The sequence below is a fragment of the Ceratotherium simum genome, chromosome 22, assembly GCF_057802395.1.
Source record: "Ceratotherium simum simum isolate JZ-2026a chromosome 22, ASM5780239v1, whole genome shotgun sequence".
Classification (NCBI taxonomy): domain Eukaryota; kingdom Metazoa; phylum Chordata; class Mammalia; order Perissodactyla; family Rhinocerotidae; genus Ceratotherium; species Ceratotherium simum.
In genome coordinates, this window is record NC_141921.1 from 7,534,199 (window position 1) to 7,551,179 (window position 16,981).

The following is a 16,981-nucleotide window of genomic DNA, read 5'->3' on the forward strand; positions in this document are numbered from 1 at the left end:
CTTACAACCGTATTCCCAGCAACAAAAGCAGTACCTGAAATATGGTTGGGGCTCCATAAATATTTATTGAAAGAAAGCTCTCCCTTCCCTTGCAGAGAGCTTCTGATCTAGTTCAATTCAGCAATTCAACGCCTTAAAATCGGATGGAGTGAAAGATACTGGTTTATGGATGTGTGGATGCAGTCTCTGCCCTCAGGGAGTTTCCAATCTAGTAGGAAGGATGAGCCACACACACAAAAGTCAGAGGAGAACAAAAGCCATCAAAGAGGTACAAAGGAAATACAACTGGAACTTATAGAAAGGAGAAACCTGGTCAGGGAATTGGAACAGATGGTCAAGCAGCAGAGGTGCTTGTTAGGAAAAGGCCATTCTTGTAATTATTGAAAGCATATCACATAAGATGTTTCCTACACTCGAGTCAGTCTGACCCACTGGCAACTTAAATTCTTCATATTATTCATTGCAAGCTACAATTGGTCTTCTTTAAGGAATTCCACTGATCTTGATAAACATGAGGAATATTTTCTTTATCCTTATTTACATGACTTCTCAATACTTTTCCATAAGAGGCAGCAAAATGGAATAGAAAGAACTTGACCCTAGAATTAAAGAAATGAGGACGAAGTATTCTGGCTCTGGCATTTTGTCTGTGGGGCCTGGGGTAAGCCTTTGTCGGACTTCAATTCGTCTTCTGTAGTCATGAAGGTAATCATCCCTTTCTAATTTAAGAAGTAAAGAGGATAGCAGCCAATAAAAGTTACTTTCCAGTTTCCCCCTTCCTTCCATTTTTAGGGGATAGCCTCTTTCCTGTAGATTACAATTCAACAAAATTTGTTGAGAACGAGGCACATGTTTGGCACCTTCAAGAAAGCGAAAGATTCAGAGACACAGTTCCAGGGCCGGCCCGGTGGCTTAGCAGTTAAGTGCGTGCGCTCGGCTACTGGCAGCCTGGGTTCAGATCCCGGGCGTGACACACCGCTTGTCCGGCCATGCTGAGGCCGTGTCCCACATACAGCAACTAGAAGGATGTGCAGCTATGACATACAACTATCTACTGAGGCTTTGGGGAGAAAAAGGGCAAAAAAGGAGGAGAATTGGCAATAGATGTTAGCTCAGAGCCAGTCTTCCTCAGCAAAAAGAGGAGGATTGGCATGGATGTTAGCTCAGGGCTGATCTTCCTCACAAAAAAAAAAAGAGAGAGAAAGACACTTCCTATTCAGGAGCTAACCAGTAGCACTAACCATGCAAGCAACTGAGTGTAACACAAAGCCACTCTCTTTCTTTTTGAATATATATATATATATTTTTGTTTGTTTGTTTGTTTGGTGAGGAAGATCAGCCCTGAGCTAACATCCACGCCAATCTTCCTCTTTTTCGTGAGGAAGACCGGCTCTAAGCTAACATCTATTGCCAATCCTCCTTTTTTTTCCCTTTCTCTTCCCAAAGCCCCAATAGATAGTTGTATGTCATAGTTGCACATCCTTCTAGTTGCTGTATGTGGGACGCCACCTCAGCGTGGCCAGACAAGCGGTGCATCGGTGCGCGCCCAGGATCTGAACCCGGGCCGCCGGTAGCGGAGCGTGCGCACTTAACCACTAAGCCATGGGGCTGGCCCCTGAATATATTTTTTTCTCATTAATTCCATTTATTGAGTATCTACCCTGTGTCAGGGACTGTGTCAGGAGTGTTATATACTTTATCACATTTAATCATCACAATAACCCTGTGAGTGTATTAGTCTCCACATTTTACAAATAAGGAACTGAAGTTCAAAGAAATTAACCACCTTGCTCAGGGACCAATAGTATTAACTGGTGAGAATCTGAATTCATATAAACACATATCTGTCTTTCCATTATGTTACACAGCCTCTTCAAAACACAGTACAGATCTTCCTTGATGTATGATGGGTAACATCCCGATCAACCCGTTGTAAGTGGGACATGCATTTAATACACTTAACCTACCAAACATCATAGCTTAGCCTAGCCTACCTTAAATGAAGTCAGAACACTTACATTAGCCTACAATTGGGCAAAATCATCTAATACAAAGCCTAATTTATAATAAAGTGTTGAATAACTCATGTAATTTATTGAATACTATACTGAAAGTGAAAAACAGAATGGTCATATGGGGACAGAATGGTTGTAAGGATATCGGTTGTTTATCGCATGGCTGGGAGCTTCGGCTTGCTGCTGCTGCCCAGCATCACGAGAGTGTATCGTACCCTCATATCGCTAGCTCAGAGAAAGATAAAAATTCAAAGTATGGTTTCTACTGAATGTGTATTGCTTTCAGACCATCGTAAAGTTGAAAAATCGTTAAGTTGAACCACCGTAAGTTGGGGACCATCTGTACACACTTCTCATAGAAACGTGATGTTCCAGAAACATTACTCAGCAGAAAGCCTCATGTTGCTGATGTTTTTTGGGATAAATAAAGTGTTGAGGTCTTGAAACATCATGATTCAGACTAAGTTAAAAGATTTACGTAGTTAACTTACTACTAGTTAACTTACAAGTTAATTACTACTCTTGTATTAGCTTCTAAAGAGCAGGAACTAAGTTTTATTCATCTTCACAGCCCTGGAAACTAGCCCAGTGCCTGGTACACAGAAGGTGCTTAATAATTATTGTTTGATCTGAATTATGTGTTCCATTGAAACCAATTTAATAAGTTCTAGGGGTTGTGCTAAGCACCACCACCTACATTTTCTCCTTTAATTCCCACAACAATCTTTAAGATTTGTATTATTACATCCATTTTACAGATGAGGACATTGGGACACAGAGTTATTGAGTGGCTTGCCCGAGGTCACACAGCTAGGTAACAGCAGAACCAGAGTTAGAATCTAGATCTTTCACCCCAGATTCATTCCACCCCAGCTGCAAGCTATATTTGCGTTGTCTATTTGTAAATAAACGTCTTGGACGTGACACAGGCAGCATCATCAACTTCTAAATACGTTTTCACTTTTATCAGGGTCACCAGGCATCAACAGGTTCTACTTAGTTTCAAATGTCAAAACACAGGTCATCAGGAAGAGCCACAAGCAAGGGCAGTTCTTGACTCTTAAGACCATGTCCAATTACACAGCACTTTGTCTACATTCTACACCAGGTGTCAAACTACATGCTTTAGATCATCAGCTAAAATTAAACATGGCGGAGACACATTGGCTCTCATTCCCACATTCCTCAGTGGCTGCCTCTCGTAGAATGAGGTGGCAGCTGAAGTAGAGCAGAAAATGAGAATCAGACTCAGAATCAGAAGGTAGAGACGATGTTAATCATTAAACACCATAAGCTCATCGAGGACACAAACTGGGACTAACTCATCCTGCCACTTAGAATATTAATAAATTTTAAACTAAAGATGTGATTTTTAAAAGATCATGCTGGCAGCAAAATTGACAACAAATCAGAAAGGGGCAAGATTGGAGACAAGAAGACAAACTAACAGAATTTTAAAAAGCCAAGCAAGCAGTAGAAAGAGTCTAAACTCTGTCATTGAACAATGACAACAGGGATGGAGAGTGGGAAAGATACTGTACTGTATATTTATTGAGAAACATTTTGGAGATAAGATTATAAAACTCACTAAACAATGGAATTAAATGAGAAGGGAGTAAGGGGAGTCAGAGACAATAACAAGTTTTCTAACTTGTGTAACTGAATGCTTATTTAAGTAATCAAGTTGTTTTGTTTTAAAAAAAGGGGAAGAACAAAAATGGCTTGTGTTTCTCCATATGAAGTTTCCTTCCTTTACACAGCTGTTTAGAAATGTGATTTTTTTTTTTTTTTTTTTTTAGTTTCTAGCAAGAATGATTTCCAACTTTTCCACAGCAAGATTGTAGGTGCAAATTGCTTCATAATGCATTCTGTTGTTGCTGGTTTGTTGCCTTCTCTTCCTAAACTTCCCACCAACTGCTTTTTGTTATTGCTGTTATTGTTGTCATGTGTCTTAATTGGCATTTGTTGGGCATCGAATAAAACAACATTTACAAAATGCTGCCTTCTTAAGGGAAAACATAGAAACCTACCAAAACTTGACTGTCCTTTGCTGTGTAGAGGAAACAGAAGATCAAGCTTCAATATGGGAAAAACAAAATAAGACATAGCCTGTTTTGTCCATAAGCAAGTCCCAGGTCTTTCCTATCCTTTCCTCTAGGTAGAGAGCAAGAAAGTGAACATCAATTTTAGGAAAATGTGGCTATGATTTTGAGGCAGAAGGGACCTAGGGAAGGGAGAAAATATTTAGGAGATCTAGCCTCTGTAAGTGTTCTAGCAAAGAAAAGAGGAATGTACTCATCTTTTGCCTTCCCCTTCTAACGTCCCCTTGGAGACCCACATCCCAGCTACCCTGGGCTTTAAGCATTTCACAACCGAAATGGAACAATGTGGAAAAGGTTAAATAAATCATAATAGATCCATATGATGGGCTGATGTACAGCCATTAAAAATTGTTTGAGATATAATGATAAACGAAAAAATTATGATACAAAATTATACGTATGTATAAAATGGTTGAAAATTGTATATGGTAAGAATCTAATTTTATAAAAATGTACATATCTTCCCAGAAGACTATAGGGATATACAAAAAATCAGTTTGTGGGATTGTGGTTGGTTTTATTTTTTTCTTTATACTTCTATTGAAAATTTTATTTATTTATTTTTTCCCCCAAAGCCCCAGTAGATAGTTGTATGTCATAGATGCACATCCTTCTAGTTGCTGTATGTGGGACGCGGCCTCAGCATGGCCAGAGAAGCGGTACGTCGGTGCGCGCCAGGGATCCGAACCCGGGCCGCGAGCAGCGGAGCGCACGCACTTAACCGCTAAGCCACAGGGCCGGCCCTTTATACTTCTTTTGTATTTTCCAAATTTTCTACAAGTAATAGACATTGTATTTAAAATGAGAAGAAAATGACATTTTGTGAAGGAATAAAAAAAATATATAATAAAAAAACACCATCGGGTAATTATGTCAGCTCTGAATTTGCCAGGCATTTGCCATTTATGATCATAATATGCCTGCCTTCTTAAGGAGCTGGAATAAACAAGCATCACAGTTCAAACAGCGATATCCTGCCAGATCCCAACAGCCTTCTGTGCCAAGCACAAGCCCTGCAGAATTCCCAGGCCCTCTTCTTCATTCTGTATCAGTGTAGGTCTCCATGAGCTGACGCTGCAACATGTCAACTTTGCGAACTTAGAGACAAGTCACCACAGCCATGAATTTGCAGTGTCTTCACTCATTCCTTTTTTCAGGGAAGTAGCCTTCACCCGGACCAAGTGCTGGGGGGACACTTGAGGACAGAGATCGGTAATGCATGGTTCTTGTTCTCAAGGAGCTCAGAGGTTGTCGGGAAACACAACGTGTTGCCGCACAGGATGATTCGTGCTAAACTGGTGGTGAGCACGGGTGCTACGGGAGCACGGAGGAGGCACCTAAGCCAGCCTAGTGACAGGTGGAGGGTATCAGTCTGCACAGGAAACAAATAGACTTTCCTTTCCACATCCACCGCTACCACCTTGGCTCAAGCCTGCACCACTTCATGCTTGGATAGCTGCAGGAGCTTGAAGTTAACAACTCCACTATTGTCCCCTTCAGCTCGGCCTCCAGACTGACTGTGAGAACCGTGCATACTTCAAAAGAAAAGATAAAATTTAACTCCTTACTTTCCAGTCTTACTTTTTGTGTCGCTCCTCCCTGCACCTCCAAATATGACACCAGTTTCCTAAATTCATCTCATTATTGATCTGTTACATCTTTGCTACTTCTGCCTCCGCTACTTAATATCTTTCCTCCTCTATCTTAGACTAGAATATACCTACTCATCTTTCAGAGTTCTGCTAAAGTGTCTGTCACTTCTTTTATGAAGATTTTAATTTCTTCACCAACTAGTTAGAAATCACCATTCCCTCATTTTTTTTGGCAGGGGAAGATTCGCCCTATGCTAACATCTGTTCCCAATCTCCCTCCTTTGTTCTTCTTTTTCCCCCCAAAGCCCCAGTACATAGTTGTGTATAGTCATAAGTTCTTCTGGTTCTTCTTCGTGAGCCACCACCACAGCATGGCTAGTGGTGTGGTTCTGTGCCCTGGAACTGGGCCTGGGCCGCCAAAGTGGAGTGCGCTGAACTTTAACCGCCAGGCCACAAATCCCTCATTTAAATGGCTATTGTAGCACTTGTAACACTTTCCTGAATTTATTGTTTATACATTTGTCTTTTTCATTAAATTATAAGCTCTTTGAAGACAGAAGAATAATGTTATTCATCTCAGTATCACAAGTATTTAGCACAGGAGTTGGCAAACATTTTTTGTAAAATGCTCGATAGTAAATACTTTAGGCTTTGGCCAGATATTTTCTATCAAAACTACTCAACTTTGCCATTGTAGAGCAAAGCATAAACGAATGGGCATGGCTGTGTTCCAGTAAAACGCTAATTACAAAAACAAGCAGCAGGCCAGATTCGCCTTCAAACCATAGTTAGTGATCCCTGACCCAGTGTATTATGGACTTAACAATAAATACCTAATGAATTTCTTTTGAATGTAGAATGAAATGGTAGAGGCAGGATTTGTATCCCATTACATTATGTAGCGGATGCTATTGGTTTCTTGTCCATATTTTCTTGGTATTCACTTCTACACACTGTTCTGTCCATATTTTCTTGGTATTCACTTTTACACACCGAAAGCCACTTATAGAGAATTCCTATAGCTCTATGCCCGAAGACTTTTTTTCTCTCTCTGGCCAGAGAACATACTTGGCCTGTGCAAAGAGCAAGCTGGGAGTTTCAGAGATTTAGCTAGAAGACCCCTGCTAAAATGTTTTTGTTGCCTGTAAAGAGTAACATATAAATTATTAGTATCCCCTTAAATTTTGTCACAGAATAATCCAGCTATTATTAAAAAAAAAAAAAAAAAAAGAAGAGGCTCTTAGAGACTGGAACACAGAATGGGCTCTGCTATAAACCAGCTGTGTGACCTTGGGCAAAACACTTAACCTCTCAAACAATGAGACTTTGTTCACTTTCTGGGAAATAGAGGCAATATCACTCACTTCACTGGGTTTTTGTGAAGATAAAATATGATAAGGCATTCAAAATGTCCCATCAAATCTCCTAAATGGAGCTCTAAGACGGTTTTCTCTCCAAGTCTAAAAATTTTTTTCTCAGTCCTCATTCTCCTCAGCTTCAGTTAATTTATGTTATGATATCTGTATATACTGTTGCTATTCCTAATACTGTTTTGTTCATTATCTTTTTCACCTGCATATAGCTTGTGTTCTCACTTATATTGCCAGCTTCCAAGGGCAGGGGCTTTATCTTATGCTCGTTTATAATTAAATGAAGTCACATATTTGAAAGTGGTGTGCAGACTGCAAAATGCACCTCATTCACCTCATTCTATCAATGTATTTTGAGCACCCACTGTATGCCAGTCATTGTGCCATGCACTAAAAATACAAAGAGAAGTAAGATTTGGTCTCTGATTCAAGAGTTTAGTGAAGGAGACAGATTAAGACGGTATATAAATAAACTACCATACAGTGAAACATGTGTTAGGGTAGGGGTATGATGGAAAGGCTGTGGGAGCTCCAATAATGGAACTGATTTGCCTGAGAGAGACAGCCAGGCAAAACTGGATTCCAGTGCCGCCTCCCCCGTTTACTAGCGTGGGGCCTTGGCCAAGATACTTAACCTTTAAACTTCAGGTTCTTAGCCTGGGAACTGAGAATGAGAATACCTTCCACAGAAAATTGTCCTGAGGATTAAATAAGAGGATAAATGCAAAGGACCCAGCACAGTGCTTCTACATAATTGGTGTCCAACACAAGTGCATTCTTTTTCTCCTTTCTTTCTGGGAAAGGTAAGAAAGGCTTCCAAAGGAAATAGCATTTGAACTGAGCTTACCAGCATTTGAACTGAGCTTACCAACATGAAAACTTTGTTTTCTTACTCAGAGAAGAGAAATGAAACTAAACACTAGTAGAGTAGCTACCAGGAATAGGCACTTTCTCTGGGGTTTCCCAGAATGAAGAAGGGAAGAATATTCCAAAGAGAATAGTACAGGTAAAGGCATATTGGCTTGAGACTACGTATTGTGCGTTTGGGAAATGGTATATCCTTCTAGATGCAGTGGGGCAAGGGGAGCCAGTGACCTCATGGTGGGAGATGAGGCTAGAGAGGGAGACCTGGGCCAGATTGGATAACTGTCTGTAAAGTTCTTTTCCTTTTGATATCTATTGTTTGGAGTTTAAATGTCTAGCTAGCCCTGCAGAACTGCAGACACACTGTTTTTAGACAGAAAAAAGTTCTCACAGATCCATAGGGTTTCCACCCTTACGTGGGAGCATATCAGTTACAAAGATCTAACCTCCTATCTAATTCCCAGGACTACACAGTGATTTTCAAAACATGGGCCTTGGTGCATAATTTATGCACTCACTTTGTAGCCTTGTAATTAAATCTGCAGAGGATTTGGAGACACAGCAATCCTAGTACAACTCCCTACATATGTAAATACACCATACAAGAGCATAAAATTGATGGTTTTAAACATTCTCTTTTCCTATCTCTATAGTTAATGATAGATTGTATTACTAATGCAATTAAGTGGACCCAGGGGCTGGATGCACTGACAAATAAAAAATTAAAAAGCATATGGATGCACCACTTGTCCAGCCATGCTGAGGCGGCATCTCACATACAGCAACTAGAGAGATGTGCAACTATGACGTACAACTATCTACTGGGGCTTTGGGGAGAAAAGTGGAAAAAAAAAAAAAAAAAGGAGGAGGATTGACAATAAATGTTAGCTCAGGGCCGGTCTTCCTCAGCAAAAAGAGGAGGATTGGCATGGATATTAGCTCAGGGCTGATCTTCCTCACACACAAAAAAGCATATGAACTGACTGATCCACACAATCCCTCCTAACCCAAATTCCTGTTAGTCGGGGTCTATACCATATACTCCAGCTTTCTGATATCTACTATGTATGTCCTGAACTGTTCTCTAGGAGGTCTGGTGAAAGAAATCTGATAGTTATCAAGTGTTGACTGCATTCTGGCACTGTGTGGATAATTTCACATTCGCCTTATTGAGTGCTTACTCTGTGATAAGTGCTCTAGGTACACAGTGGAGAATAAATCAGACTTGCTTTCTGCCTTTATGCAGCTTCTAAATATCTCAAGTAATTCTATAACAACCCTATGAAACTGGAATTTTAAAGAGAAGGAAATGAGAACTAAGTGAAATCGGTAATTGGCCCCAGAGCCAACTTATCCATTAGGCACAGTAGGCACAGGGCTTAGGGCCCACGTTAATTTCTCTTAAACTCAGAAGAAAAAAATGAATATAATAATAATGAGTATATAATCATGAATCCAGCCTGCATTATATTTGTCTTTACTTCAATGCAGTCATAAATATACCTTTAAATACTTTATTTTTTTTTTGGATTGGCCCTGAGGTAACATCTGTGCCCATCTTCCTCTACTTTGTATATGGGATGCCACGACAGCATGGCTTGATGAGTGATATGTCCGTCTGAGCCTCGGATTCCAACCTGCGAACCCCAGGCTGCCGAAGTGGAGTGCGCAAACTTAACCACTACACCACTGGGCCAGCCCTGCCTCGATTTTGTATGTGGGATGCTGCCACAGGATGGCTTGATGAGCAGTAGGTAGGTCCACGCCTGGGATCCAAACCCGCAAACCCCGGGCTGCCGAAGTGGCGCACACGAAATTAACCGCTACACCACCAGCCGGCCCCTACATACATTTTTTAAGGAGGAAGGGGCCCATGAAGGCAAAAGTGCCTAGCGCTAAAAAAACCATAATATAGTCCTGATTGGCCCAAGGTCACACTGCTGGTAAGGGACAGAACAAGGTCAGGCAGGCCCTGGTAAGCCTGACATCCCTTTTGATTAGATGCATCTAGAGGATGGAAACTGTGCCTTTATTTCTCTCCTCCTCATAGGAGTAGCTCAATAAATGCTGAATTAAATTGCACTGAGTTACCCCAAAGTGCTCTGTATAGTGAACAATTAACAGTGCATTCTTACAGATTGAAGAAAACTCTGTGGATGCAGCAAAAATCACGTGGGCCTTTCCCATCTGGAAAATAAACATGTAAATAAGTCTATGCATTTTATGAATTTGCAGAATTTTGGGATCAAAAGATTAAAACAGACATCTTTCTTTGCTTGCAAACAAAGCCACTTGTTTTATACTATATATCAGACCTCTGACAAATCTCTGATGTCAGCATGATATCCTAAAAATAAATACAATTATGTATATAATAAAATTTAAAAATCCATCTATTCATTTAACATTCACTCTGCTAGGAACTGAGAATATAAAAACAAAGAAGCCACAGCGGTCACTGCCCTTGAGGAGCACATGGTTAACTTAATCTACTTGTTTCACAAAAAAATGAACAGACTCTGTGGGAGTGTTACCAAAGTAGTATGAATGATTCCAAGTTATCAAAATGGAAACACAATACAATTTCTCACATTATGAGCATAACAATGGTAGAGGTTATTAGTGTTAAGAGAGAATCCTAGTGCTTATCATGTCACATTCCTTTAAAAACCAGGAACCCCATCAGTGCCTAGAGCAATGGTTCTCAACTGGGGACCAGTTTGCACACAACCCCCCCACCCCCACCCCAGGGGGACATTTGGCGATGTCTGGAGATATTTTTAGTTGTCATAACTGTGTGTGGGGGGTGCTATTGGCATCTAATGAGTAAAAGCCAAGGATGCTGCTAAACATCCTATAATGCAGAGGACAGCCCCCCACAGCAAAGAATTATTTGGCTCAAAATAATTGGCTGAGGTTGAAAAACCCTGGCTGGAAGCATCAAATCCAAACTCCTTCTGCTGACATTCACGGCCTGGACCACTTTGGCCCTTCCCACCTTTGGCCCCTCCATCTTCCCAGGAACCTTACACTCCAGCCCTGTCAGACTGTCACAAAAGTTAAGATCGATTCAGCTCTTGGGCTCTGAAGTCAGGCAGACCTGGCTGTGTATCCAGGCTTTAGTACCTGTCAGTTGTGTATCCTTGGGTAAGTTACCCACCATCTCTAAGGCTCAGTTCCTTCTTCTGTAAAATGCAGATAACAATAGTTATTGTTATTGCAAGGACTGCAAGAGATGATGCAAGTAATGCCATCGCACACTGTCTGGCACAACTCTCTGCCCCTGTGCTCTTGCTGTTCTTGCCTTTACTATAGCACTGAACTCAGGTTTCCGTGGTCCTAAGTTAGTTGCCTAAAGGTCTGTCTCTCCTGCTGGCTTGAGAATTCCTGGTGAGCAAGGATTGGGTTCTTTGTCTCCCCAGGACTTGGCACAGCATCCTGCCCACAGTATGTGATCAGTAAATATTAGTAGAATTGCAATTTTGCCACTCACTTTAGAAGAAGACCACTCTGCCAGTTGGTAAAAAACCTAGAAATCTAAAGGAAGCTCTTTCTATGGAGCCAGTCGTGATTTCCTTTGCTGCCTCCACTTTCTCTGCCCACCTCTCAGGGTTGGCGTTCTCCAGGGCTGGGGTACTTGGCATGATTCTTGGCCAATCTCCATTCTCTCTTAGAAAGATCTCATCTAGCTATGTGGCCTAAAATACCACTTATATATCCCCAAATTTATATTTATAGCCAACACCTCTTCTGTGAACTCCAGATGTATATGTTCTGTCTACTTGATATCCTCAATTGATTATATATTGACATCCTCAACTTAGCACACAGCAACCAACGTGATCTTTTTTTTTTAAAGATTTTATTTATTTATTTTTTTCCCCCCAAAGCCCCAGTAGATAGTTGTATGTCATAGCTGCACATCCTTCTAGTTGCTGTACGTGGGAGTCGGCCTCAGCATGGCCAGAGAAGTGGTGCGTCGGTGCGCGCCCGGGATCCGAACCCCAGGCCACCAGCATCAGAGTGCGTGCACTTAACCGCTAAGCCACGGGGCCGGCCCCAACGTGATCTTTTTAAGAATATAAATCTAATGATGTCACTCCCTTCAAGGGTTTCCCATTGCACCAGTTACAAATTCTTCCCATGGCTTACAGGCCCACTTGAGGGCTTGCTTTCTCACTTCCTGACCTTGTCCTCGCTGTGCTCAAGCCACACTGGCCATCTTTCCCCTTCTCTGAGCCTCTGCCCTTGATGTTGCCTCTGCCTGGAACACCTGCCCCTGGATCAATACATGGCTTCTCATTCAGATCACAACCAGTGTCACCTCAAGGAGAACTTCCCTCCCCTCTCCCAGCCCATCAGCCTTTCCTCATCTCTCCCTAACTCTCTAAGTGATAATCTTGTTTTACTTTTTCAGAATGCATATCATTATCTGATATTTATTTGCTTCCTTGATGATTTTGTCTCCCCCGCTAGACAGTGAGCCCCGTGAAAGCAGGATACTCGTCAGCCTGGTTCTCCACTGTATTGTCTGCCCCAGCCTAGTGCCTGGCACATAGTAGGATCTCAATAAATAGATACTGAATAAATGAATAGTGGAATGAAGGTATAGTGAGGGCACTGGAATAAGAAGGCCCGAGTTCTAATCCCTATGCCATCTCTGTGTGACCTTGGCAAGTCACTTTGTCTTTCAGAGCCTCAGTTTGTTCATCTGTAAAGTGAGCACAATAACACCAAACCCACAAGACTGGTGTGAGGATTAAATGATATAACGCATGTTAACTGCCTGGTGCAGTGCTTAGCACATACTATGAAAATCAACAAATGTTGGTGCTTTTTGCCCTCTTACAGCCTCAGTTTCCTTACAATAGGGGAAATAACACTGATTGCATAGTATTGGGTTGTTGCAGAAGTGATATTAACTTACACATCTTTCCCTCCTCTGGGCCTTTGCACATAGTATTTCTTTTACTCCTCTCCCCCCTCCCCCCATTTCTTCCTGCCTGGCTAACTTCAGTGTCACCTCCTCCAGGAAGCCTTCCCTGAGATCTTATGCTGGTTTAGGGCCTCTTCCGGGCCCCCTCAGGCCTTAGGTGTTTCTGTTAAAATAAAGAGACATCACACTGTTACTGTTCTGCATTGGCCCAGTGAATGGATGGATGGAGGGAGGGAGGGAGGGAATGAGGGACAGAGGGATGGAAGGACAGAGGGATGATGGAAGGAAGCATGTGAGAGCACTTTGAAACCGGCTACACCAACATTGAGCAGGTTCACAGGACCCCAGAGGCCAGCCTCAGCTGGCCCTGCCACTCCCCAGCTCCCTAGGGATCCTGCCCTGTAGCTCCCTCAACACTTAGTGGGTCCCCCCACCTCCATCCTCCAGCACGCTCAGCGCGTGGTTCTCAACCATTGGCTGTGGTCCTTATCATGCCCAAGGCCACAAATGAGAGGCAGCTGGTGCCGGGTGCAGGTGATCTCAGGACCCGCGGCAGGGTCCAGGCAGAGGCAGCGACAGCAGCGCGGAGCACCTGGCCAGGGTAGCCGTCCTCCGAGTCTGGGTGCAGGGACGCCGGGGTCCGCAGGATGAAGGGGCTGCTGCTGCCGCTGCTGCTACTGACCACCTGCACCTTGGGGGCACAAGCGCAGCGCCGGGTCTACCTGCGCGAGGAGTTCGAAGACGGGGGTAAGATGCCCGGCGAGGGTGGGGACGTAGGGGGCAAGACCAGACTCTACCCGCTCCTCCTCCATCACTTGCCTCAGCCTTCTACAGTTCAAATCTCTGCTCGTTCCTTCCTAGCTGCGTTAACCTGGCAAGTAGCTCACCCCATCTGTGTTTCAATTTCCTTCTCTATAAAATCAGGACAACAATATGGATCTTGCAAAATTGTTCTGAGAATTAAATGAGATAAGGTGTGTAAAGCATTGCCCCTAGTATATAGTAGGCATGCAATAAAAGCTTGTTCCCTTCCCATCGTCCTAAAAACACAAACAAGGGAACTCTGGAGGGAAAATGTGAACACTAATTGTGATAGTGAAATTTTTTGTATTTTGTAAAATATCAGAGCTCAGAGGATCTTGCAGGTCACCTTGCCCAGCCTTCCTCCTAGAATGCCTCAGGAACACCAGGCAGTTACCGCAGGGTTTACTTACCCAAGGACAGACGTTCAATGGCACCGTTTCAGACCACCAAGTACTCTGGATGTGTATACTGTTGATGTGTGTGTATAAAATCTGATTAATTCTTTGAGAGTGCAGTGGATAGGGCGCTTGCCTAGGAATCAGGTTTTTTTTTAATTTAGTCCATATTCCACCCTAAAAGCCTAGATAAGCCCTTTCCCCTTTCTGGGAGTCCATTTCCCAATCTGTGGTACAAGTAACATTGTGTTGAGAACAAGGTGCAGAAGAAGAGATGAATAAGCCCAGACAAGGAGACTGGACAGGAAGGCTTCAGGGAGAAGGTGAAACTCAGTCAGCATTTTGAAGGATGAATAAGAATTTATCAGGTGGGCAGGGAGGCAAGAAGGGCATTCCAGTCAAGAACAGCATGTACAAAGGTTCCAAGTTATGACACAACCCCAGTGGCATCTTCAGGGCACTGGAGAGTATGAAGGGGAGGGTAGTTAAGGTGAGGCTGGAGAGAGGCAGGGCTAGATCAAGGGGCTAAGGAGCCTGGCCTTTCACTGAGCAGTGGGGAGCTAGTGAAGGTGGTAAGTAGGGGGGAAACTAAATCTGGCCTGGGTATTAGAAAGAGCACTTCAGCAAAAATGTGGAGGATATATTGTGAAGCTTACCAAAGTTGAGGTTGGAGACAGAAAAACCTTCTGGGAGGCTATGGTAATCTTCTCGGTGGAAAGTGGAGAGGCCTGGGGCCGGCCCCATGGCTTAGCGGTGAAGTGCGCGTGCTCCGCTGCTGGCGGCCCGGGTTCAGATCCCGGGCGCGCACCGAGCCACTGCTTCTCCGGCCATGCTGAGGCCGAGTCCCACATGCAGCAACTAGAAGGATGTGCAGCTATGACATACAACTATCTACTGGGGCTTTGGGGGGAAAAAAATAAATAAATAAAATCTTTAAATAAAAAAAAAAATAAAGTGGAGAGGCCTGGAAAGCAAGGGTGGGAGGGGTGTGTGTGTTGGAGGGGGTGAATATAGAAGAGCAGGCAGACAGAAGAGATGTTGGGAGCTGGCGGAAGAGTGGGATGTAGGGAGACCTGGGTTTCACTGACTGGCTGTGGGGGAATGTTTTGACAAGGCACAAGCCTCTTCCAAGGGTAGGTTAGTGGTCCCCCATTTCTTGATTGACCTCAGCCATCCTTGGCAGTGAGCCCTGTGAGGCTGCGCTTCTGCCTGTTAGCTCCTGGGCCTACCCCCCTGCCTGGTGTGGCTTTGCTTACACTGCAGTTCCTCCTGTCAGAAGGCAGAGAACACGCACAGACCTGCAGTCACTTCCCCAAGGACTGATTTCCTCTTGCCCAATGTGGCAGGCGTGAAATGCCCAAGGGTGCTATCAACAATTAGTTCTGAAATACTCCTTGGAATCAAAGAAGGGGGGGGGGTGTCCAAGTCCCAAGCCCCAAGACAGTTGATGAGGCCAAAATCATGAACAAAATCCAGCACCCTCTATGCAGGAAAGGCTGCTGTATATGACATCACCTCCTCAAGGAAGCCTTGCCTAGGCCTCCCCTAGTTCCCTCAACTTCTGTGCTTCCTTTGTGTCAGCCCTGCTCACACGATGTTTGTTTAGTTACCTAATTCTCCTCCGTGTTTCCAGCGTCAAAGTCAGTGCCTGGCTTAGAGAAGTGCCTGGAAAAGGATTGTTGAATGATTGAATGATTGACCTGAACTTTGACACACACACCAAAAAATCACACCCCAGAAGAGAATTGATATTCCAAGAAATCTTCCTGCAGTTGATAGGACTTAGAGACATGTAATTGTTGAGGTCAAGTGCCTACCTTAAAGGAATCAACCCAAAATGTAATTAGCTGCTGAAAGGAGAGAGGTCAGAGAAAGGTCAGAGAGACGTGCTAAGGGGCTGATGCTGCTCACTGGCTGCGGAGGCTTGGCTAGTGGGGTCACCAGGGTTCTGAGGCTTATCCTCAGTTTAGAAGATCCAGAAATCCAATACTGGTGGGTACTTAGAGCTGGGAAGATTTAGGCGCTGACTGTTCTACCAAACTCACACAAGGCTGCTATATAAACCAGATGTTCATAAGTTCATGAGCATCTTGGACTTAACATGTTTAAATCAAACACTTGTGTGTGCAAAACAAACTCCAGACTTGTTCTCCCTGTGGTCTTCCCTATCTTAGTAAGTGACCCAAACATTCATCTAATCGTTTAGGTCAAAAATCTAAAAGTCATATTTGATCCCTTTATTTTCTTTTCCCTCGCTGAATCCAGCAGAAAGTTCAATTGATTCTACCCTCCAAATATATTCTGCACATGGTATTTTTTTACCTTCCATATTGCTACCCACTCTAGTCCAAGCCACCATCATTACTCATCTGGACTATTGCAGTAATATGAGTGGCTTCTCTGCTTCCCTTTCTGCTTTCCCCTAGTCTCTTCCTCTATAAATTTCAAAACAATCCTTTTGAAATATAAATCAGATTGTATCATTCTGGAACTTAAAAACTGCCACTGCCTTCCTATTAGATATAAAATAAGTATCCAGCCTTCTCACCATGACCTACAAGAACCTCTGTGAGAGGCCGGCCCCGTGGTGTAGTGGTTAAGTGCGTGCGCTCTGCTGCTGGCAGCCTGAGTTCGGATCCCGGGCGCGCACTGATGCACAGCTTGTCAGGCCATGCTGTGGTGGTGTCCCATATAAACTGGAGGAAGATAGGCACAGATGTTAGCCCAGGGCCAGTCTTCCTCAGCAAAAAGAGGAGGATTGGCGTGGATGTTAGCTCAGGGCTGATCTTCCTCACACACACAAAAAAGAACCTCCGTGGTCTGCTCCCTGCCTACCTTTCCAATCTTATCTCCTGCTTCTTCATGACATTCCAGCCACACTGGCTTTCTTGCTATTTCTCAGA

At 43.4% G+C, this 16,981-nt stretch overlaps 1 protein-coding gene across 1 annotated transcript in view; it reads left to right on the forward strand.

Moving 5' to 3' along the window:
- The first annotated feature begins 13,526 nt into the window (after positions 1 to 13,526).
- LOC101402385 (calreticulin-like) overlaps positions 13,527 to 16,981 on the forward strand; it is a 32,358-nt gene continuing 28,903 nt past the window's right edge. The window contains exon 1 of the mRNA XM_087447077.1: positions 13,527 to 13,626. Within this exon, the coding sequence (XP_087303203.1) occupies positions 13,527 to 13,626 (100 nt within the window). The remainder of the gene's footprint in view (positions 13,627 to 16,981) is intronic.